General features: G+C 36.3%; 3 protein-coding genes and 1 pseudogene across 3 annotated transcripts; all 4 read right to left on the bottom strand.

The window, feature by feature from the left end:
- Nucleotides 1-249: 249 nt before the first annotated feature.
- On the bottom strand, nt 250-6,037 carry LOC138316013 (tubulin alpha-1A chain-like). The gene is made up of 3 exons (XM_069257489.1): nt 5,543-6,037; nt 5,079-5,301; nt 250-1,481 (listed from the first exon to the last, which is right to left on the bottom strand). The coding sequence occupies exons 1-3, from the start codon at nt 5,543-5,545 to the stop codon at nt 352-354; spliced, it is 1,356 nt and encodes a 451-aa protein (XP_069113590.1). The 5' UTR covers nt 5,546-6,037; the 3' UTR covers nt 250-351.
- A 1,384-nt stretch (nt 6,038-7,421) lies between these two features.
- Nucleotides 7,422-14,080, bottom strand: LOC138316012 (tubulin alpha-1A chain-like). Its single transcript, XM_069257488.1, has 3 exons — nt 13,642-14,080; nt 13,178-13,400; nt 7,422-8,928 (listed from the first exon to the last, which is right to left on the bottom strand). Exons 1-3 carry the CDS (start codon nt 13,642-13,644, stop codon nt 7,799-7,801), a joined length of 1,356 nt encoding a protein of 451 aa, XP_069113589.1. The 5' UTR covers nt 13,645-14,080; the 3' UTR covers nt 7,422-7,798.
- Nucleotides 14,081-15,663: 1,583 nt separating this feature from the next.
- On the bottom strand, nt 15,664-18,709 carry LOC138317025 (tubulin alpha-2/alpha-4 chain-like; annotated as a pseudogene).
- Nucleotides 18,710-21,738: 3,029 nt separating this feature from the next.
- On the bottom strand, nt 21,739-25,695 carry LOC138316011 (tubulin alpha-1 chain-like). Its single transcript, XM_069257487.1, has 3 exons — nt 25,593-25,695; nt 24,778-25,000; nt 21,739-22,946 (listed from the first exon to the last, which is right to left on the bottom strand). The coding sequence occupies exons 1-3, from the start codon at nt 25,593-25,595 to the stop codon at nt 21,817-21,819; spliced, it is 1,356 nt and encodes a 451-aa protein (XP_069113588.1). The 5' UTR covers nt 25,596-25,695; the 3' UTR covers nt 21,739-21,816.
- Between the last annotated feature and the right edge of the window lie 303 nt (nt 25,696-25,998).

Genomic DNA, 25,998 nt, shown 5'->3' with positions numbered 1-25,998 from the left:
GTCTTGCCTTTTTTCTAGGAAGAGTTAGTAAGTCATGGTGTGGCATCTGTTGTTCATCCCTCTGTCAACATTTTATTAAATCGCTACTAGTCACTGAGTTCTGCACGGGTTGTAATCAACTTTGGCCTGAAACGTCCTTAGGGGAAGAGGAACAGAGATTGAATCTTTGCTATGCTGCTATGACCCCCTATGAATAGTTGGTGAGATAATGCCGTCTAGAAAGTGAAGCAAAATAACCACTTGAACTAGTTATAAATTAAATTATTTTTTATTGCTATATCAGATGGTAGTTTGTCTGGTACTCCGTCAAACCAGGCATGAAGATATTCTAAGCCTGCATGGAAATGAAGTTTAATATTCGTCACCCTCTTCCTCCCCTTCGCCTTCTACAGAGTCAACTCCAACCTCCTCATAGTCCTTCTCCAGAGCTGCCAAATCCTCACGGGCCTCGGAGAACTCTCCCTCCTCCATACCCTCTCCCACGTACCAGTGAACAAAAGCACGCTTGGCGTACATCAGGTCGAACTTGTGATCAAGACGAGCCCAGGCTTCGGCGATGGCGGTAGTATTGCTCAACATGCACACGGCACGCTGTACCTTGGCCAGATCACCTCCTGGTACAACAGTTGGTGGCTGGTAGTTAATTCCGACCTTGAAACCAGTCGGGCACCAGTCGACAAACTGGATTGTCCTCTTGGTCTTGATGGTAGCAATGGCAGCGTTAACATCCTTGGGGACAACATCACCCCTGTACAACATACAGCAGGCCATGTATTTACCGTGGCGAGGATCACATTTTACCATCTGGTTAGCAGGTTCAAAGCAGGCATTGGTGATTTCAGCGACCGTAAGTTGTTCGTGATAGGCTTTCTCGGCGGAGATGACTGGAGCGTAGGTTGCAAGGGGGAAGTGGATACGCGGGTAAGGCACCAGGTTGGTCTGGAACTCGGTCAGGTCGACGTTTAAAGCGCCGTCAAAACGCAGAGAGGCGGTGATGGAGCTGACGATTTGTCCTATCAGACGGTTCAGATTGGTGTAGGTTGGACGTTCTATGTCGAGGTTACGACGACAGATGTCGTAGATGGCCTCGTTGTCCACCATGAAGGCACAGTCGGAATGCTCCAGTGTGGTATGGGTGGTAAGTATAGAGTTGTAAGGCTCGACTACAGCTGTGGAAATCTGAGGCGCCGGGTAGATGGCGAACTCTAGCTTAGATTTCTTTCCATAATCAACACTGAGACGTTCCATCAGCAGAGAAGTAAAGCCGGATCCAGTTCCACCTCCGAAGCTGTGGAAGAGAAGGAAGCCTTGGAGACCGGTACACTGGTCCGCCAGTTTGCGGATCCTGTCGAGGACGAGGTCGATGAGCTCCTTGCCTACGGTGTAATGACCACGGGCATAGTTATTGGCAGCGTCTTCCTTCCCCGTGATGAGCTGCTCGGGGTGGAACAGTTGTCGGTAGGTTCCAGTTCTCACTTCATCTGTAACAAAGAAGTAAGATGGTGACTTAGAAATGTTGTAGTGTAGCTAAGTTATTTTTATGTTGAATTATACAATAACAATGCAAAAAGTATAGATGTCATATATGTTTAAAAAGATGTATTGTTATTTTCTAAACCCTTTAAATGATTACAACAAGTATACAATGTTTCTATTAGAACTGTGGACAGGACGAGACCAGCGTTACCTAAGTAAAAGCGATATTGTCTTCTGTCGTTTATTAGACATTTGGGGCAAAACAAGTACATTTTGTAATTCTACTTCAAATGTATATAAAACCTGTCGGCGTAAGCATTTGAACCAGTTCTTGGATATCTTAACACGCCGTTTTGTGCCAATTGGAAATGATGTTCTCCTAAAATACACAAAATAATTTCTTTCTTTCTTTTGGCAATCATTTGAAGGAAGGGGAATTCAGAATTTTTAAAAATGAATAAAATCAAACGACTCAATAGGCCGTAATATGCTTGATTAATTAAGGCTTCGAATGAAATGCTGAAACGTTGTTATCATTAACGTCACATATCGGTTTCTGCTTTGATTTAGCGGTTATAAGTGTTGTTTTTTAAAATGAATACTTGATTAAGAGAAACTCAGAATGAGAACTTAAAATGTGCTTGGCTCTTGTAAGTAAAAACTGAAAAAGACGGGATTTACTATTCCCAAACAGCTCTCGTAAGTAAAAACTGAAAGATTCGAGCGTTGCTGTTCTCAAACAGTTCCTGTCAGTAAAAACTGAAAGAGCCGAGCGTTGCTGTTCTCAAACAGCTCCTGAAAGAGTCGAACGTTGTTGTTCTCAAACAGTTCCTGTCTGTAAAAACTTAAAAAGCCGAGCGTTGCTGTTCTCAAACTACAGCTCTTGTTTACTCTAAAGTAGTCTGTCATGGTGTGACGATTCGTTTATCAAGCAATGCACTCTAATTGAACGTCTTCGAAAGTTCTCAGTACTATTGGCATTCGAATGGATTATTTTAAAATAATCTCAATGTTATAAAACTTTATCTTTGATATAGGAGTTACTGAGCCTATATATTTTCTGTGCACTAAAACGTATGTTGTCTAGGACAATTAGTATTTATTTACTCTGTCCTTCTTTGTTGTGAATACTACCAATCAATATCGCTAACAAACATTTCACGTTTATTTAGACCAATCAAGCATGACGTATTTTACATCTGTCGGTGTAATGTACCGTGACCAAAGTACTTGTAAGATTCCTAATCTCCGCACGGATGGAACTATGCGGTATTGAACATTAGCTTCAATGATATTGTATGCATACAAACTACTTGTATTTTATGGCTGCTAAACTAAATACTCCTTACAAATTATAAAATATCGATTTCATTTAAGACACTTGGTAAGTCTTTGGTATAGTGATTTGGAATTATAGTATTGGATTCACAAAATATAAACTCTTCTGTTATATATACAAATTAAAGGCATTGAAGTAAATTATGAGACAAAAAAATCGTTACACGTAGTTTATATTTTAAGTATGATAAAATTTAAACCTAATGCAATGACAGAACGCCTATGTAATACTCAGATATTAAACGGATTTACCTTGAATAATCGATACTTATTACCACTGTTCAATTCGAAGTTAACCAGCACAGGGATGCGACTATTAGAAAGGGAAATCGGGAATTATTCCTCGTTATATTTGTCGTGTTTTAATAGATGTAACTATATAACTGACTATTACAGAATCAGTTTCAAGCTGACAACACAAATATCTTAAGATACCAAATCAACCTCAATGCTGTGAAGCTCTGTTTGCGAGTGAAGTAATCTTTTATTTTTCAAACCCGCAAAATAATATTTGCTTATTTACTAGTCAGCTTTGAAGTTGAGTATTAACTATCAACCTTCTGAAAATGTTAAATAGCAATAGATTTATTTGTAGGTTAGTCTTACGTTCTCTAAAAAATACTTGTTAAAGAATGAGGAACACTATACACAAGCTCACACTAAATTAGAAAGATCTGTATAGTAGAGCTAAATGTTCCTGTTTATTTGTATATATGTGTTATTATATCATCTTTAATACATTAATATTGGTGTTTAAAGAATCTGTTTTCTTCAGGCTCATATCTTATTTTTTGTTTATACCTACCGTTACCTTCAAATACCAATATTATGTGTCTTTCACAAATCTCACAATTTTCAAGCAAGTGAGTTTCGCTACTTCAGAGCATAAATTAATTAAGTGTTCTTCATACAATTGGACTACCTAACCAGTTAGCTTTGTTTGTCTTGTATTACATAAGAAACAGATCATAATCTTTAAACGACCAAATTTGTCAGTGTGCCATTTGTCTGTCTTTTGCTGTCTTGTAATTCTCCTGTGTATACTTACAGATTTCTTTTATCCTGTGTTCTGTATTATTCTGTATTATGCAGCTTGTGTATACACTATACATTTGTATGTATCTGCTAAAGCTTTGTCATGTTTACGCTTTTTCGTTTATCTATCACCAGTCTATGTTTATGACACTCTGTCTTTATATGATATGGTCTTAATATTACTTTTTACGATCTCAAATTAAAATGCTTCATTTTAACTCACACTAAATTAGTGTATAATCTGTCAATTTTTACTTTTTGCTATGTTAGCATATATGTACATTACACTTATCTGGTAGTGTTTTAATCCCTACCGTTAGTAACACGGTGTTTGTACAAATTCGAGTGTTCATATTTAACTATCTTGTATCCTCTAATTTCTGTGATATATATAAAAACCTATATCATTTGATTTTCCACATTTTAATATAATCTTTGTGTTGTTAACAATACATATATACTTTTGTTTGTCGCGAAAATAGCTCAAAAGAGCTAATGTTATTTGTAAGAAATATGCGACTTTAAATAAAATTTATTGTATTGTGTTGTAGTTATTAAAAGAAAAAAAAAAAAAAAAAAAAAAAAAGCTTTCCTTGTTGTGCTTGGGACCACAGATAAAAAAGCTATTGCGATTTCCCGATTTAAAATCATCATTTTTCCATTAATATGAGTCGCCGACTTAATAGAACCACATTTCACAATGCTCTCATGAAATTCCAGAAGTGTTTAGTCTCTAATACGTGTACAGACACATTAATCTATAGTCATACATATTTCATGGATACCCGTGGATATGAAAGGTGTTGATGCATTAAATTAGTAGCCAAGGACGACAGATACAAACAAGGACTCGATAATTAATTGGGACTTTAAAGATCACGATTAAATCAATGAAGCCATATATTACAATATATACATTAAATGATCACAAAATTGGTATTGAAGTAGTAGTTTTCAGTCTCATATCCATAACCAAACAAAATTGATAATATGCCCTATTTGATGTTGTTTAAGAGTTTATATAGAACATTGTTTTATTTTAATTAATATCTGCAACATCCTGTTTATATCCCACGGCATATAGTACGAACATTAACAATTCTTGACGAGGCGATTTAGTTTTAATTTGATTGGATATCAAGTTCTTGTTATTATACTGAATGTTGATATTATATTTAGTGTTGTGTGGATTTCGATTAGGAATTTATTCTTGACATATGAACACCTACCGACGACTGTGGGCTCCAGATCCAAAAAGACAGCCCTGGGGACATGTTTGCCCGCTCCAGTCTCGCTGAAGAAGGTGTTGAAGGAGTCGTCTCCCCCTCCGATGGTCTTGTCTGAGGGCATCTGACCATCAGGCTGGATACCGTGCTCCAGACAGTACAACTCCCAACAGGCATTGCCCATCTGGACTCCGGCCTGGCCGACATGGACGCTGATACACTCACGCTGAAATTGTAAAACAAAATGAATGTATTGCCATGTCAAAAATAGATAAAAAATAAAAACATGTAGATATAAATTTTATAAGCTAACATCAAAACGGAACATTTGTTTCTCATTTGTAACAATAACGATAGTATTTCTATCATTTATTTTCATTACATAAAGCCTATTATTCCAGCACCTTGTTTTTTTGTCAAGACAAATGATGTTGAGTTTGGAGCCTGAATCAGAAACTACTACTCACCATTTTGATTGAGATTTGGTTACAATCCTCCTTGAAGACAGCGATGAGTCGTAAGGGCGATGTATCTAAACTTCCTGGATACAGATCCTTATATAGTCAGCCAGGACGAAGGGCGGGATTATCCCCTCACGTGATTAGAACCGTAGTTACCGTACAAGCAGACGACGACAAAGAGAGGAGAGCAATCACTTTGATAGTGGGATATTGATACATCCAGCCATGCGTGTTTTATACTACCTTAACGATCCGTCCTAGCTAGCACCTGAACCATAACCGCTAATTTACACCTTGTACTGTTTTTACTTTTGTGATGTTGTCATGGCAACTGTTGGAGACACAGGTTTAATGACAGTACCACAGCTACCTGAAATAACCATGTTATCAACTTAAACTCTAAAATATATCACACCAATTTTCGTGACAACCAGGTGTCTTTTGTGGCCTAATGGTTAAGGTGTACCGGACATACTACCACACTCGTCCTCCACTTCTGGGTGTCAAAGACTGATTAATCCTCCACGAGGTAGTTTACGGGTACTGACCTTAGGTCGATGGTTTTCCCGGTTACTTTAGGTTTTCCCCACCTACGTAATCTGGCATATATTCATTTGGTAAATTATTCTTACTGTTCATAGGACGTAATATATAAACGATGGAAAAGTATAAAATTGAACATGTCACTACTCATTGCCAAAGTATGTAGCATCAAATTACCACTTATGTATATACTTTGTACCACAGAACAATAACACAACTACAAAAATACACCTTAACATTACCCCAAAATACACCAAAATATTACCCAAAAATACTCCAAAACATTACCCAAATACACACCAAAACATTACCTAAATATACACCAAAATATTACACAAAAATACACTGAAACATTACACAAAAATACACCAAAACATTAGACAAAAGTACACCAAAATATTACACAAAATACACCAAACCATTACACAAAAATACAACAAAACATTACACAAAAATACACCAAAACATTACACAAAAATACACCAAAATATAATCCAAAAATACACCAAAACATTACACAAATATACACCAAAATATAACCCAAAAATACACCAAAACATTACAAAAATAAACACCAAACATTACACAAATATACAACAAAACATTACACAAAAATACACCAAAACATTACACAAAAATACACCAATTATAGTTGTTTTTATAGAATTGGATGCGTTGTTGGATGACTGCCAGGTACTGACAACTAGTCGATGGATTTTCTCCCGGTTCTCCGACTTTAATCCACCTCATAAACCCGTTATGCAAGCCATATGACATGTCGTGTCTTTACATCAAAATATATTTTTATTATTTATTACAAACAGAACGAAAACCAAGTCAATGGTGTGGAGTGAACATCACTTTTTAAGAGGTTTTATATCATTCAGGGGTGCGTGATATCACCCTTGCTGAGTATGAACTGGTAGGGGTTTTAGATTTATTGAATACATATATTACAGTTATTTATTTGTGGTACACAAACTCTCTGATCACTACTCGAGTTTTGATATAAGTCGTCAGTCTTTTGTCCCTCTGATTTATACCTGATCATAGTGAAATGGTAACGTAATAATACATTGCTGTTATTTCGTTAAAACTAAATAATTTTTCGATTAAACGAAATTATGTTTTTATGAAACGAATAAATATTTCGATAAAACGAAATAACGTCTCGTGAAAACGAAATATTATTTCGATTAAACGAAATAAAATAAGTGTGTAGCTTGTAACATTAAATGTTTTTTTTATTTGATTGCTGTTAATATAATAAGAAATAGTTATTATGTGGATACTTTCGTTGTTTGCGTGCTTATTGTGGAAAAAGGAAACTAAAAATCAACGATAGGTGTTTGAAAATTTCCTGTTTTTATTTTTCTAAAAATTTACCACTATTATTTTTGTACACGAATATTTCATACCAACAAAATAATGTAACTGCTTTTTGCAACGAAAGAAAGTACACTCGTTTCATGTTATACCGTAGCTATAAGTTTCACATTGATACCAAATAAATGGCAAATGAGAACATCGAAAATCGAAAATCAATACTTTGAAGACCATTTTTGCTAGGAGACATTGAGAAAATGAGAAAGGTTTTAATAAAATTTATTAAAAATTATAATTACTTCTGTTAATATCAACATCAGCCATGAGAAAATTTTTTAATGCCATCCATGCTAAATCACTTCATATTAATTAATAAATGAGTAGGAGTGCAGCTTAATATTCGTCACCCTCTTCCTCCCCTTCACCTTCTACAGAGTCAACTCCGACCTCCTCATAGTCCTTCTCCAGAGCTGCCAAATCCTCACGAGCTTCAGAGAACTCTCCCTCCTCCATACCCTCACCGACGTACCAGTGGACGAAAGCACGCTTTGCGTACATCAGATCGAATTTGTGGTCAAGACGAGCCCAGGCTTCGGCGATTGCGGTAGTATTGCTCAACATGCACACGGCACGCTGTACCTTGGCCAGATCACCCCCAGGTACAACAGTTGGTGGCTGGTAGTTAATTCCGACCTTGAAACCAGTCGGGCACCAGTCGACAAACTGGATTGTCCTCTTGGTCTTGATGGTAGCAATGGCAGCGTTAACATCCTTTGGTACGACATCACCTCGGTACAGAAGACAACAGGCCATGTATTTACCGTGACGAGGGTCACATTTCACTAACTGGTTAGCCGGTTCAAAGCAAGCATTGGTGATTTCAGCGACCGTAAGTTGTTCGTGGTAGGCTTTCTCGGCGGAGATAACTGGAGCGTAGGTTGCAAGGGGGAAGTGGATACGTGGATAAGGCACCAGGTTGGTCTGGAACTCGGTCAGGTCGACGTTTAAAGCGCCGTCAAAACGCAGAGAGGCGGTGATGGAGCTGACGATTTGTCCTATCAGACGGTTCAAATTAGTGTAGGTTGGACGTTCTATGTCGAGGTTACGACGACAGATGTCGTAGATGGCCTCGTTGTCCACCATGAAGGCACAGTCGGAATGCTCCAGTGTGGTATGGGTGGTTAGTATAGAGTTGTAAGGCTCGACTACAGCCGTGGAGATCTGAGGCGCCGGGTAGATGGCGAACTCTAGCTTAGATTTCTTTCCATAATCAACACTGAGACGTTCCATCAGCAGAGAAGTAAAGCCGGATCCAGTTCCACCTCCGAAGCTGTGGAAGAGAAGGAAGCCTTGGAGACCGGTACACTGGTCCGCCAGTTTGCGGATCCTGTCGAGGACGAGGTCGATGAGCTCCTTGCCTACGGTGTAGTGACCACGGGCATAGTTATTGGCAGCGTCTTCCTTCCCCGTGATGAGCTGCTCGGGGTGGAACAGTTGTCGGTAGGTTCCAGTTCTCACTTCATCTGTAACAAAGAAGTAAGATGGTGACTTAGAAATGTTGTAGTGTAGCTAAGTCATTTTTATGTTGAATTATACAATAACAATGCAAAAAGTATAGATGTCATATATGTTAGATACAATGACTTTTGTAAAATTGTATTTAAAATGGCATGACGTATGTATATTTAAGGTTCATGTAAACGCTTTAAACAGTGATATTTTGCAAGCCTAAAACTCATTACTGTGCTGCAATTGAACAGAACTAATTTCATTAATTGATGTTATATACCCTGGCTAACTGTCAGTTTTACTGTTGATATGTAATTTGTGAAGCTGCTTGTAAAATTCAGTAAAATATGAGAAAAATGTATATTTCTGGAGAAGACATAGAACTCGTGTGAATTGCATTGATGGAACCAAATAATCATGCCATCGTGTTCAGTTGTGAATATGCCAGGTACTCCAACAGTTTGTTTGGCAAAATCGGACCAGCAAATAGCGCAGGAGCCTATTGTAGTAAATGCAAATGGCTGCTATAAATGGCGGATCACAAATATCGCATATAAGAAGCCATCTCAATTGATACAAATGTTCTTATAGACACCATAAGGTACTCTGAACATGACAAGAAGACTCTTCACGAAAAAAATAGTTCAACCGATCTGTTTGGGGCGAAAAATGCAAATTTCCGGAAAGAGCCTCAAAGTCCACATTTTAACTATTGTTTTTCGTAAATAGTCTTCTTGTCATGTTCAGAGTACCTTATAGTGTATATAAGAGCACTTGTATCAATTAAAATGTCTTCTTATATGCTATATTTGTGATCCGCAATTTAAAGCAGCCATTTGCATTTACAACAATTGCAGCACTGTAATGAGTTGTAGGCTTGCAAAATATCACTGGTTAAAGCCTATACATGAATCTTAAAGAGATGTATTGTTATTTTCTAAACCCTTTAAATGATATTACAACAAGTATACAATGTATCTAATAGAACTGTGGACAGGACGAGACCAGCGTTGCCAAAGTAAAAGCGATTTTGTCTTCTGTCGTGTCTTAGACATTTAGGACAAAACAAGCACATTTTGTAGTTCTACTTCAAAGGTATATAAATCCTGTCGGCGTCAGCATTTGAACCAGTTCTTGGATATCTTATCAGGCCGTTTTGTGCCAATTGGAAATGATGTTCTCCTAAAATACACAAAATAATTTCTTTCTTTCTTTTGACAATCATTTGAAGGAAGGGGAATTCAGAATTTTTAAAAATGAATAAAATCAGACGACTCAATAGGCCGTAATATGCTTGATTGGCTTTGAATGAAATGCTGAAACGTTGTTATCATTAACTTCACATATCGGTTTCTGCTTTGATTTAGCGGTTATAAGTGTTGTTTTTGAAATGGACACTTTATTAAGAGAAACTCAGAATGAGAACTTAAAATGTGCTTGGCTCTTGTAAGTAAAAACTGAAATATTCGAGCGTTGCTGTTCTCAAACAGTTCCTGTCAGTAAAAAATTAAAAAGCCGAGCGTTGCTGTTCTCAAACAGCTCTTGTTTACTCTAAAGTAGTCTGTCATTGTGTGACGATTCGTTTGTCACCCTGCATGCTGACATCTATGAAAGAAGCAATGCACTCTAATTGAACGTCTCCGAAAGTTCTCAGTACTATTGGCATTCGAATGGATTATTTTAAAATAATCTCAATGTTATAAAACTTTATCTTTGATATAGGAGTTACTGAGCCTATATACTTTCTGTGCACTAAAACGTACGTTGTCTAGGACAATTAGTATTAATTTACTCTGTCCTTCTTTGTTGTGAATACTACCAATCAATATCGCTAACAAACATTTCACGTTTATTTAGACCAATCAAGCATGACGTATTTTACGTCTGTCGGTGTAATGTACCGTGACCAAAGTACTTGTAAGATTCCTAATCTCCGCACGGATGGAACTATACGGTATTGAACATTAGCTTCAATGATATTGTATGCATACAAACTACTTGTATTTTAAGGTTGTTAAATTAAATACTCTTTACAAATTATAAAAGATCGATTTCATTTAAGACACTTGACAAGTCTTTGGTATAGTGATTTGGAATTATAGTATTGGATCCACAAAATATAAACTCTTCTGTTATATACACAAATTAAAGGCATTGAAGTAAATTTTGAGACAAAAAAATCGTTACACGTAATCTTAAAATGTAAGTATGATAACATTTAAACCTAATGCAATGACAGAACGCCTATGTAATACTCAGATATTAAACGGATTTACCTTGAATAATCGATACTTATTATCACTGTTCAATTCGAAGTTAACCAGCACAGGGATGCGACTATTAGAAAGGGAAATCGGGAATTATTCCTCGTTATATTTGTCGTGTTTTAATAGATGTAACTATATAACTGACTATTACAGAATCAGTTTCAAGCTGACAACACAAATATCTTAAGATACCAAATCAACCTCAATGCTGTGAAGCTCTGTATGCGAGTGAAATAATCGTTTATTTTCAAACCCGCAAAATAATATTTGCTTATTTACTAGTCAACTTTGAAGTTGAGTATTAACTATCAACCTTCTGAAAATGTTAAATAGCAATAGATTTATTTGTTGGTTAGTCTTATGTTCTCTAAAAAATACTTGTTAAAGAATGAGGAACACTATACACAAGCTCACACTAAATTAGAAAGATCTGTATAGTAGAGCTAAATGTTCCTGTTTATTTGTATATATGTGTTATTATATCATCTTTAATACATTAATATTGGTGTTTAAAGAATCTGTTTTCTTCAGCCTCATATCTTATTTTTTGTTTATACTAATATTATGTGTCTTTCACAAATCTCACAATTTTCAAGCAAGTGAGTTTCGCTACTTCAGAGCATAAATTAATTAAGTGTTCTTCATACAATTGGACTACCTAACCAGTTAGCTTTGTTTGTCTTGTATTACATAAGAAACATATCATAATCTTTAAACGGCCAAATTTGTCAGTGTGCCATTTGTCTGTCTTTTGCTGTCTTGTAATTCTCCTGTGTATACTTACAGATTTCTTTTATCCTGTGTTCTGTATTATTCTGTATTATGCAGCTTGTGTATACACTATATGTATCTGCAAAAGCTTTGTCATGTTTACGCTTTTTCGTTTATCTATCACCAGTCTATGTTGATGACACTTTGTCTTTATATAATATGGTCTTAATATTACTTTTTACGATCTCAAATTAAAATGCTTCATTTTAACTCACACCATATTAGTGTATAATCTGTCAATTTTTACTTTTTGCTATGTTAGCATATATGTACATTACACTTATCTGATAGTGTTTTAATCCCTACCGTTAGTAACACAGTGTTTGTACAAATTCGAGTGTTCATATCTAACTATGTTGTGCCCTCTAATTTCTGTGATATATATAAAAACCTATATCTTTTGATTTTCCACATTTTAATATAATCTTTGTGTTGTTAACAATACATATATACTTTTGTTTGTCGCGAAAATAGCTCACAAGAGCTAATGTTATTTGTAAGAAATATGCGACTTTAAATAAAATTTATTGTATTGTAGTTATTTAAAAAAGTTCCGAGTTATTTTTTCGTAGAGCTTTCCTTGTTTTGCTAGGGACCACAGATAAAAAAGCTATTGCGATTTCCCGATTTAAAATCATCATTTTTCCATTAATATGAGTCGCCGACTTAATAGAACCACATTTCACAATGCTCTCATGAAATTCCAGAAGTGTTTAGTCTCTAGTACGTGTACAGACACATTAATCTATAGTCATACATATTTCATGGATACCCGTGGATATGAAAGGCGTTGATGCATTAAATTAGTTGCCAAGGACGACAAATACAAACAATGACTCGATAATTAATTGGGACTTTAAAGATCACGATTAAATCAATGAAGCCATATATTACAATATATACATTAAATGATCACAAAATTGGTGTTGAAGTAGTAGTTTTCAGTCTCATATCCATAACCAAACAAAATTGATAATATGCCCTATTTGATGTTGTTTAAGAGTTTATATAGAACATTGTTTTATTTTAATTAATATCTACATCTGTATTAACATCCTGTTTATATCACACGGCATATAGTACGAACATTAACAATTCTTGACGAGGTGATTTAGTTTTAATTTGATTGGATAACAAGTTCTTATTGTTATACTGAATGTTGATATTATATTTAGTGTTGTGTGGATTTCGATTAGGAATTTATTCTTGACCTAGGAATACCTACCGACAACTGTGGGCTCCAGATCCAAAAAGACAGCCCTGGGGACATGTTTGCCCGCTCCTGTCTCGCTGAAGAAGGTGTTGAAGGAGTCGTCTCCCCCTCCGATGGTCTTGTCTGAGGGCATCTGTCCATCAGGCTGGATACCGTGCTCCAGACAGTACAACTCCCAACAGGCATTGCCCATCTGGACTCCGGCCTGGCCGACATGGACGCTGATACACTCACGCTGAAATTGTAAAACAAAATGAATGTATTGTCATGTCAAACATAGATAAAGAATAAAAACATGTAGATATAAATTTTATAAGCTAACATCAAGACGGAAAATTTGTTTCTCATTTGTAACAATAACGATAGTATTTCTATCATTTATTTTCATTACATAAAGCCTATTATTCCAGCACCTTGTTTTTTTGTCAAGACAAATTATGTTGAGTTTGGAGCCTGAATCAGAACTTACTACTCACCATTTTGATTGAGCTTTTGTTACAATCCTCCTTGAAGACAGCGATGAGTCGTAAGGGCGATGTATCTAAACACCCTGGTTACAGATCCTTATATAGTCAGCCAGGACGAAGGGCGGGATTATCCCCTCACGTGATTAGTACCGTAGTAACCGTACAAGCAGACGACGACAAAGAGAGGAGAGCAATCACTATGATAGTGGGATATTGATACATCCAGCCATGTGTGTTTTATACTACCTTAACGATCCGTCCTAGCTAGCACCTGAACCATAACCGCTAATTTACACCTTGTACTGTTTTTACTTTTGTGATGTTGTCATGGCAACTGTTGGATACACAGGTTTAATGACACTACCACAGCTACCTGAAATAACCATGTTATCAACTTAAACTCTAAAATATATCACATCAATTTTCGTGACAACCAGGTGTCTTTTGTGGCCTAATGGTTAAGGCGTACCGGACATACTACCACACTCGTCCTCCACTTCTGGGTGTCAAAGACTGACTAATCCTCCACGAGGTAGTTTACGGGTACTGACCTTAGGTCGATGGTTTTCCCGGTTACTTTAGGTTTTCCCCACCTACGTAATCTGGCATATATTCATTTGGTAAATTATTCTTACTGTTCATAGGACGTAATATATCAACGATGGGAAAGTATAAAATTGAACATGTCACTTCTCATTGCCAAAGTATATAGCATCAAATTACCACTTATATATATACTTTGTACCACAGCATAAGAACACAACTACAAAATAACCAAACCAGTGCACAAAAATGCATCAAAACATTACACCAAAAATACACCTTAACATTACCCAAAAAAAAACACCGAACATTACCCCAAAATACACCAAAATATTACCCAAATAAACACCAAAACATTACCCAAATACACACCAAAACATTACCTAAATACACCCAAACATTACACAAAAATACACTGAAACATTACACAAAAATACACCAAAAGATTAGACAAAAGTACACCAAAATATTACACAAAAATACACCAAAACATTACACAAAAATACACCAAAACATTACACAAAAATACACCAAAATATAACCCAAAAATACACCAAAACATTACACAAATATACACCAAAATATTACCCAAAAATACACCAAAACATTACACAAAAATACACCAAAACATTACACAAATATACACCAAAATATAACCCAAAAATACACCAAAACATTACAAAAATTAACACCAAACATTACACAAATATACAACAAAACATTACACAAAAATACACCAAAACATTACACAAAAATACACCAATTATAGTTGTTTTTATAGAATTGGATGCGTTGTTGGATGACTGCCAGGTACTGACAACTAGTCGGTGGATTTTCTCCCGGTTCTCCGACTTTAATCCACCTCAGAAACCCGTTATGCAAGCCATATGACATGTCGTGTCTTTACATCAAAATATATTTTTATTATTTATTACAAACAGAACGAAAACCAAGTCAATGGTGTGGAGTGAACATCACTTTTAAGAGGTTTTATATCATTCAGGGGTGCGTGATATCACCCTTGCTGAGTATGAACTGGTAGGGGTTTTAGATTTATTGAATACATATATTACAGTTATTTATTTGTGGTACACAAACTCTCTGATCACTACTCGAGTTTTGATATAAGTCGTCAGTCTTTTGTCCCTCTGATTTATACCTGATCATAGTGAAATGGTTACGTAATAATACATTGCTGTTATTTCGTTAAAACTAAATAATTTTTCGATTAAACGAAATTATGTTTTTATGAAACGAAAAAAAATATTTCGATAAAACGAAATAACGTCTCGTGAAAACGAAATATTATTTCGATTAAACGAAATAAAATAAGTGTGTAGCTTGTAATATTAAATGTGTTTTTTTTATTTGATTACTGTTAATATAATAAGAAATAGTTATTATGTGGATACTTTCGTTGTTTGCGTGCTTATTATGGAAAAAGGAAACTAAAAATCAACGATAGTTGTTTGACAATTTTCTGTTTTTATTGTTCTAAAAATTTACCACTATTATTTTTGTACACGAATATTTCATACCAACAAAATAATGTAACTGCTTTTTGCAACGAAAGAAAGTACACTCGTTTCATGTTATACCGTAACTATAAATTTCATATTGATACCAAATAAATGGCAAATGAGAACATCGAAAATCAAAAATCAATGCTTTGAAGACCATTTTTGCTAGGAGACATTGAGAAAATGAGAAAAGTTTTAATAAATTTATCAAAAATTATAATTACTTCTGTTAATATCAACATCAGCCATGAGAAAAATTTTCCAATGCCATCCATGCTAAATCACTTCACATTAATAAATAAATGAGTAGGAGTGCAGCTTAATATTCGTCACCCTCTTCCTCCCCTTCGCCTTCTACAGAGTCAACTCCGACCTCCTCATAGTCCTTCTCCAGAGCTGCCAAATCCTCACGAGCTTCAGAGAACTCTCCCTCCTCCATACCCTCACCGACGTACCAGTGGACGAAAGCACGCTTTGCGTACATCAGATCGAATTTGTGGTCAAGACGAGCCCAGGCCTCGGCGATTGCGGTAGTATTGCTCAACATGCACATGGCACGCTGGACCTTGGCCAGATCACTCCCAGGTACAACTGTTGGTGGCTAGTAGTTGATTCCGACCTTGAAACCAGTCGGTCACCAGTCGACAAACTGGATTGTCCTCTTGGTCTTGATGGTAGCAATGGCAGCGTTAACATCCTTTGGTACGACATCACCTCGGTACAGAAGACAACAGGCCATGTATTTACCGTGACGAGGGTCACATTTTACTAACTGGTTAGCCGGTTCAAAGCAAGCATTGGTGATTTCAGCGACCGTAAGTTGTTCGTGGTAGGCTTTCTCGGCGGAGATGACTGGAGCGTAGGTTGCAAGGGGGAAGTGGATACGTGGATAAGGCACCAGGTTGGTCTGGAACTCGGTCAGTTCGACGTTTAAAGCGCCGTCAAAACGCAGAGAGGCGGTGATGGAGTTGACGATTTGTCCTATCAGACGGTTCAAATTAGTGTAGGTTGGACGTTCTGTGTCGAGGTTACGACGACAGATGTCGTAGATGGCCTCGTTGTCCACCATGAAGGCACAGTCGAAATGCTCCAGTGTGGTATGGGTGGTTAGTATAGAGTTGTAAGGCTCGACTACAGCCGTGGAGATCTGAGGCGCCGGGTAGATGACGAACTGTAGCTTAGATTTCTTTCCATAATCAACACTGAGACGTTCCATCAGCAGAGACGAAAAGCCGGATCCAGTTCCACCTCCGAAGCTGTGGAAGAGAAGGAAGCCTTGGAGACCGGTACACTGGTCCGCCAGTTTGCGGATCCTGTCGAGGACGAGGTCGATGAGCTCCTTGCCTACGGTGTAGTGACCACGGGCATAGTTATTGGCAGCGTCTTCCTTCCCCGTGATGAGCTGCTCGAGGTGGAACAATTGTCGGTAGGTTCCAGTTCTCACTTCATCTGTAACAAAGAGGGTATAACCTTAGACATATTGTAGTGTAGTGTATATGAGATATTTGTAGTATAGGTTTCTATAGTGACAGTAATAGTTGGATATTGTTTCTAGTTTCAAAATCTTAATATGTCGTTTTGGTCGGAACCTACTGATTTTCTTTAACCCACTTGAAATAATACTAAATATATTTTTCCAGCGTTCTGTCTAGTTAATAGTTTCATGGTTAAGGTGAATGATGTTTTCTTAGTCTTCATGTGAATACAATAGTATCAATCAATATTAGTAACAAACAATTCTCATTTATTCAAACCAATCAAACATAGCGTGTACATATCTCATATCAGAAGCAATTATATCTAATGGTATTATATACATATAATTACAGGCAGCGCTATTCCAAGTTATATAACTACACTCCCCGACCTCGCCTCATTTTCATGTCAACATGTTGAGATATGTTGAAACAAAATAGGAAAGAATAGAAAACTATTCTAAATGTTTTATTTTCAGCTTTGCGTTTAGACATCATTATACAAAACTTTGATCAGCTGATCTGATTTAGTTTAAAACAAGGGTACCAATCTTCATTATCAATCAGCTGTATTTTGGATAGAAAATGCGCCATTTTATGTACATCCGATTGATGAAGTATTGAAAGCTGACCCTGTAAAAGAGTTATTTATGCACGTTCAAGTATCTTAGTAAATTCTGAAACTTGAACCATTGATTTATTTTCATTATAGACTATTTTTTATTTTAGTGAGGATATATTCGAGCAGTGATTAGTTTATTCAAACCTGATTTGGTGCAAATGCAATCAAAACTTTGAAAGTTGGAAATTTTGTGCGACTCAAATTGGAGTATTTCTTTAGGACGTATCTATTAGAAGAAATCATGATATGAACTTATTGTTACTTACATATTCATCATTCATATTCGAAATCGTTGTTTGAAACCATCTGCTTTTAAACGCTTTTTTTCAAAACAATGTTATAAACTTGACATTAGACAACAAAAATCTGTAGGATTAGTTACACATCATTTCATATTTATTTTTATTATTTAAATGTGTCATCTTAAGCGCATGTTTAAATATACTTTTCAGTGAAATATAAAGTAAAAAATGGTATTATATGTACCGTTAACTCTATCCATTTGTTCCTGTATGATTTTATGTATAGTTTTGTTTAATATAATATTTTTATTAATGAAATTATATCTATAATATATCGTTTGTTTTTAAAGAGCTTATATCGATATAATCTTGTTTGTTATTTAATGAATTTTTATCTATCATATCTATGTTTTTTTTAATGTGTAAATATGACATTCCTTATTAATACCTACCGACGACTGTGGGCTCAAGATCCAAAAAGACAGCCCGGGGGACATGTTTGCCCGCTCCAGTCTCGCTGAAGAAGGTGTTGAAGGAGTCGTCTCCCCCTCCGATGGTCTTGTCTGAGGGCATCTGACCATCAGGCTGGATACCGTGCTCCAGACAGTACAACTCCCAACAGGCATTGCCCATCTGGACTCCGGCCTGGCCGACATGGATGCTGATACACTCACGCTGAAATTGTAATACAAAATGGATGGATGACCTCGTCAAATCACTAATTAATGTTGCACTTGATGTAAAATGTACATGTATGCCACTCAGAATTTGAACCATGGATTGGTAACCATATCGAATCATAAATCAATGCACGTGGAGTAAGTATAATAACATAAATGTGATTATATGCTTGATCAAGATCAAACTACTATATTGTATAGATATATAATGTATAAATTTGATCTTCGTGGGAATTCTATTAACCATTGCCAACAGTTAATAAATTGCACTTAATATGGCCCTTAAAGCTAGTAATTAAAAAAGAAAATCTACTACTTACCATTTTGATTAGAAGACGATGGAATCCTTCTTGAGGACAACGATGAGTCGTAAGGGCTTCGTACCTTTGTGGGCCTGATACAGACCCTCAATTAGTCAGTCAGGATGCTGCTATAGTTACAAATAAGCAGATGAAGAAGAGTAGAGAAAACCAATGATGTTCAAGGGGTTGAAGCAGGGATCAGTCTTGCGTGGTGTTTTATGCAATAACAACTAGTAACCCTCTGGTAATGTTGTCATGACAATCGCTGGTGTTGCATGACGGAATGGCGACATATTTTACAACATGGAATTATGATATATTTAAAACCCTTCTTTATATGTATAAGAACACAATCCCTCGTTACAGTCCAATATTATTAATGTATTATTTTTGGTTGTAATGAATTGTTTAGAATACAAACGTCCAAATAACCTTTTGCAGCATCATCCTAAACACTGAATTATACTTCAGCATTTTAAAATACAAACTAAACTACGGAATAACATTACGACCATAAACTATACCACAACACCAGCACTTAATAGAACTCACCACAACAAAACTAAAAAACAAAACATACCATCATAGCATCAGAACTTAAAAAAAAACCCAAACGTACCACAACAGAACTAAAACAAATTATACCAAAGCATCACCAAACATTATACTTCAACATAATTCTAAACATTATACTTCAACATAATTCTACCACCACAATTCACTTCGAAGACAATTCATACACTTCCGACATGTTTGTGTTCTTATGCTGCTATTTCTTTGTGTGGCTACATGACAATCACTTGAATGTATTCTGTAGAATCTTCCTTATTGTAGCAGTATTAGAAATTATAAATAATAAACAAAATATGATAAAAAGATATAAAACCTCAAAGTCGGATCAGGCAAGAGCATTAGTAATGATGTTTTAATGACTAAAACTGAAATTTCACAATCAAATGCCTAGAACAATCAATAGATATACACTGTATGTATTCACTGAAAAGTATACACTTAACCGGATTATACAGGTACTTTCATATTTTGAAAATTATCTTTGAAACAATAAACAAAAGCATGCATTTGGTGTAGCTTTAAATGAAATGAAAAAAGTGTCCAAGAGATGGATGGTACGTACGTATGTATGCCCTATGTGTATTTTGGCTTCACTATTCAGTAAAAACAGTTGTTATCTCTAAGTTTATAACTTTTTATTGATATCTCTGTTTGTATGAACACATTTGGCTTTTCTGTTCCGTGTGCTAATTATGTGCTCATTCATTTGTAGATTTCCCTACCTCATACTTCATCTGTCGACACCTAAGCTTGATAATATTGATTTCCAATGTATGTTGTTTATAAGACTATGATCATAAACATCTTTATTTAAAGTAGGCAATTAAATTTTGGAACACTATAAAATTATCACAAAAAACCCTTTGATAATCTTACATCCAATGATATTAAAGATATTTTATGTACCGATTTAATGTTGAAAAAAATCATTTAGAAAAATATTAGTATTGATTTTAACAAGCTATAGGAAGGCTGCCAAAGCATATTCATTTCATGATTTCTCCATCTATATGCATCGTATTTCATACTGGTTCTAAGTTGTTAAATATCTCTCTAGCTGCACTAATCAACATTACTTCTACTTATAAGTTCTATTTTTATTTGTTTGTGTAGTGTGTGTTTATTTTTATGTATATGTATTGTATAAGTGATAGATTTTGTATCTGTGCTGAAAATACATGTAAATCCATCTGTCACCAGTACTATTATCGCTGTTTGTTCATATTACAATTATATGCAAATATTCATAACAATAGAAAATTTGTATGTCATATTTGTCCCATGTCCCATGTGTTTGTAAATATGGTATATGAAAAAAAAAAATAGAAATAAAATAAATATGTAAATAAATAGATTAAAATAAAAAATATACATACACATATATAAAAAGTGGTTTGATTTCGCGTTTTTAGATTTTTTCTTCCTGATTTAGGTAAGCTCCGTTAACACAACACTAGAGCTGGTCTAAGTGGTTTAAAGACAGATATCACATTTGAATGTGTATGCAGCCCAAAACAGGATAATATGTCATTATCAATGTTAAATTCAATTTTGATTTAATATGTACATGTTGTATGGTTTTTATATGTTCCGAACAGTCTCTACATATTATATCTTTTAACCAAAGCCGCAAGGTTAAGAAGGTGATAGGTCACGCGCATTAATTTGCCTATATAAACTTATTGCACTGTAGGTTTATACCAGAGTGTAATAACCAAAGTAACATTAGTAAAGGTTATTTTTTTAATGATCTCTCTCTCATTTCTCCTATTAATAGATAAGAAGGAGAAAATCACGTTTGGATTTGTGTCTTTGTTAAAACTAAGACTATATTTTTACAACTGCTAAATAATTTAAATGATTTATCTATTTTGTAGATGCTGGATATCTTAAATTTACGTATGTCTCAGCATCAAATCTAATTTACGAAAGGAGATATGTATGAAACGTTTCATCGAATCGTAATAGTATACTTCAATGTGAAGGTCATCTTCCATCTGTTTAGGTTTTCATGGTAACCATACGAAGACTTTATTGTAGAAGTGACAAGGAAATCAAATCATGTCATCAGCTAACATTAATACAGCAACACAGTGTGGATAAATCACACAAGAATATGAAGTGGAGTAAGCAAAACGAAAAACAACAATTTCATTGCATAGAAATATGCAGTATTACATTTATTAGTTATATTTTTAACATCCCTGAGACTGCTAGATAATAGAGTTTAATATTCGTCATCCTCCTCCTCATCTTCATTTTCTGCTGAATCAACTCCAACCTCCTCATAGTCCTTCTCTAGAGCTGCCAAATCCTCGCGAGCCTCGGAGAACTCTCCCTCCTCCATACCCTCTCCCACGTACCAGTGAACAAAGGCACGCTTGGCGTACATCAGGTCGAACTTGTGATCAAGACGAGCCCAGGCCTCGGCGATGGCGGTAGTATTGCTCAACATGCACACGGCACGCTGGACTTTGGCCAGATCACCTCCAGGTACAACAGTTGGTGGCTGGTAGTTGATTCCGACCTTGAAACCAGTCGGGCACCAGTCGACAAACTGGATTGTCCTCTTGGTCTTGATGGTAGCAATGGCAGCGTTGACATCCTTTGGTACGACATCACCTCGGTACAGAAGACAACAGGCCATGTATTTACCGTGACGAGGGTCACATTTTACCATCTGGTTAGCAGGTTCAAAGCAGGCACTGGTGATTTCACCAACCGTGAGCTGTTCGTGGTAAGCTTTCTCGGCGGAGATAACTGGAGCGTAGGTTGCAAGGGGGAAGTGGATACGCGGGTAAGGCACCAGGTTGGTCTGGAACTCGGTCAGATCGACGTTCAAAGCGCCGTCAAAACGTAGGGATGCCGTGATGGAGCTGACGATTTGTCCTATCAGGCGATTCAAATTAGTGTAGGTTGGACGTTCTATGTCGAGGTTACGACGACAGATGTCGTAGATGGCCTCGTTGTCCACCATGAAGGCACAGTCGGAATGCTCCAGTGTGGTATGGGTGGTTAGTATAGAGTTGTAAGGCTCGACTACAGCCGTGGAGATCTGAGGCGCCGGGTAGATGGCGAACTCTAGCTTAGATTTCTTTCCATAATCAACACTGAGACGTTCCATCAGCAGAGACGAAAAACCGGATCCAGTTCCACCTCCGAAGCTGTGGAAGAGAAGGAAGCCTTGGAGACCGGTACACTGGTCCGCCAGTTTGCGGATCCTATCGAGGACGACGTCGATGAGCTCCTTGCCTACGGTGTAATGACCACGGGCATAGTTATTGGCGGCGTCTTCCTTCCCCGTGATGAGCTGCTCGGGGTGGAACAGTTGTCGGTAGGTTCCAGTTCTCACTTCATCTGTAACAAAGAAGTAAGATGTTGGCTTAAACACATTGTTGCGATTAGTTCAACTGACACCATTCTGTGAGTTCAATATCAAATAACATGATGATATGATACCAAACATACATTTTACACCCACGTAATGTAGTTTTCAAATATATGTCGAATGTAATGTTTGTCCTCATTCAAGTACAACTCGGACGACTTTAAGCAGGAGTATCAACACGACTATGTTTCTTTTATTTTAATCTGATTTATTCTTTTTCATCACTTGTTTGGTACGTCTAAAGAATAAATGGATATCATTTTCAATCAGATTCGACAATCTGTTGGTACCATATCAGAGATAAATCTCAAATAATAAAGAGCTCCAGGTGATACTAATTTATAAGATATATCGTATGTTTCCAATCTCTAGTGTAGATTAAGGTAAATGTACTTCCCACACAACATCAATTATACCATTTTCAAACATTTCACGTTGATTCAGTGCGATCGAGCATAACGTGTGCCTATTTTACATCTGTCGGTGCAACGTACCGTGACTGAACTCGTCAGCTTTACCATATGTTAAAATGGTAATACACAAATGCACAATTAAGACAAAACGACCCCTTCAGCATTCAACGAACCATGCCTTCTGTGTCACAATGAATTTGCAGTTCTGTATTGACCTCAAAGGTACAAACTCTTATAAACAAATTAGACTAGACAGCTAAAAGGCAGCTAGAGCATTCTATGTAACTACTGAGGCAAACCACTTAGAGGCCATTTAAGTCATTTATAAAACGTTTACCCGAAAATTGTGACAGACTTAAATACACGAGGTGAAATTTATACATATATACTGTGTGAAGATAGACACATTAAAGCATTCACCTGATGAGTCAGGACCTTTTTATATGTGTGTGAATGTATAAATACTCACTAGGCATGGCGTGCCTATTACAAAGTATATACAGGTACCCGACAGGTGAGCTTAAATCATAAAAAAGCAACACAATTCGGCAGAAATCCTCTCTCTGTTCTATCTTATCTTCTTTCATAAAGCATAACTAAGTACATCTGCAGCATTAGGGCCAACCCATACACGGACATATTGTGACTATATACACGCGTCTAGCATTAACCACGGGAAGTCATCTTCCTATGAACCTCACTTTTATAGATATACATACTTAACTATGCTCTCTAATGAATTCCCAGAGGAGCTCGGTTTATACTCTAGCCACAGGTTAATGTGTTCTACATTCATACATATTTTAGTGAGGCCTGTAAACATAGGGTATGTTGATAGTGACCAAGGCCAGCAGATACGAATCGTAGCTTGGTATTGTAGACAATTAGATCAAACGTACCATATGTTACAAATATGTTAAGTGATTGTTTTATAAAATCGATATTTAGACAACTTTCAGCGACATAGCGATGCATAATCCAAGAAGTATCTATAATATTCCGTTTGTGTTATAGAAGATTATAAACATGTAGCACCCCGTTTGGTATGGTATGATCTTGTTTCGACAGATTTGTATTTTTTTTTTCTTTCTGCTATTTGATTTCCATTGCAGAATGTTTATTGTTGTTAGAATTATTCACCTAACGACGACTGTAGGCTCCAGTCAAAAAAGACAAATTTAACATTTCTTTCAGTGCTGATAGATACGTTTTGTTGCGGAATGTTCAAATTTATTCTTGACCATGTTTATTAAAATACAGATCCATATTGTTAAATCGTTTCATAGATGGAACCTATTGGTTAGGATGTATTACATTTTACCACAAGTCTTTAATCAGATTGTTGTCAGTGATTTGGTATATATATTCTTGACATATGAACACCTACCGACGACTGTGGGCTCCAGATCCAAAAAGACAGCCCGGGGGACATGTTTGCCCGCTCCTGTCTCGCTGAAGAAGGTGTTGAAGGAGTCGTCTCCCCCTCCGATGGTCTTGTCTGAGGGCATCTGACCATCAGGCTGGATACCGTGCTCCAGACAGTACAGCTCCCAACAGGCATTGCCCATCTGGACTCCGGCCTGGCCGACATGGATGCTGATACACTCACGCTGAAATTGTAAAACAAAATGGAAGGATGACCTTGGCAAATCACAAAAATGTTGCCCCTGGAAGGCATTGCAATCTGTTGTTTTAATTATTGTTACATTTATATCATAATTACATCTATAGTCATATATGATTGAGCTCGACATGTTAAGAAACAATAATATAATCTGGCTTGTAATGAGCACTTCAATTGGTTCAAAAATATGTTTTCATCTCATAACGTAAAATGACATCGACGTTTGTAACTGCGCATCTAAGTGGCTGATACAGCGGCGCAGCGATACTGTGACAAATTAGTTACTCAATAAATGTGAATTTTCCACAGATTAGATCAAGGAATAGTTCTTGAGCTTCAACACAAACAATAAATTTTACACTTAGCGGTTTGCTCCATAACATAAAAATCTATTCAAGTGAAGTCCTCATGACAGATTACCTCCAAATGGAAACAAATTCTTTCCTTTGGTAAATATAACAATATAAGCGTCTGGACATTACTATCATTTAATTATAATACACACATCCTTTATTGTGTTCATTGTGAAGAAAAATATGTGCAGTGAGGTGGACGAATTTAGAAGAGTTAGTACTCACCATTTTGATTGAGATTTGGTAATGATTTCCTCCTTGAAGACAACGATGAGTCGTAAGGGCGAAGTACCTAAACACCCCGGTTACAGTCGCTTATATAGTCAGCGAGAACGAAGGGCGGGATTACATCCATCACGTGACCAGTACCCATAGTTATAATATAAGCGGACGACGAAGAGCAGAGGAAAATCAATAAAGCTCAGATGTTGGTACATGAGTCAACCATGCGTGCTGCTATTATTAATACAGATATACCTTAACCTGACCTAGCTGTTAACTGAACCATAACCGCGTATTTACAATTGAAACTTTTTTAATTTTAATGTTGTCATGACAACAGCTAGGGATGCGTGACTTAGTGGTGATATATTTCACACAGCAGAACACAAGGTATGTAAAATATCCTATC

This window comes from Argopecten irradians, chromosome 2 (genome assembly GCF_041381155.1).
Source record: "Argopecten irradians isolate NY chromosome 2, Ai_NY, whole genome shotgun sequence".
Lineage (NCBI taxonomy): Eukaryota > Metazoa > Mollusca > Bivalvia > Pectinida > Pectinidae > Argopecten > Argopecten irradians.
This window is presented reverse-complemented; position numbering and strand designations above follow the sequence as displayed.

What these genes read in the sequence shown, in the direction of transcription:
- LOC138316013 (XM_069257489.1), bottom strand. An exon ending in TCTGGAGCCCACAGTCGTCG is followed by an intron (nt 1,482 to 5,078) that starts GTAGGTGTTCAT and finishes TCTTTGTTACAG; the next exon opens with ATGAAGTGAGAACTGGAACC.
- LOC138316011 (XM_069257487.1), bottom strand. An exon ending in TCTGGAGCCCACAGTCGTCG is followed by an intron (nt 22,947 to 24,777) that starts GTAGGTGTTCAT and finishes TCTTTGTTACAG; the next exon opens with ATGAAGTGAGAACTGGAACC.
- LOC138316012 (XM_069257488.1), bottom strand. An exon ending in TCTGGAGCCCACAGTTGTCG is followed by an intron (nt 8,929 to 13,177) that starts GTAGGTATTCCT and finishes TCTTTGTTACAG; the next exon opens with ATGAAGTGAGAACTGGAACC.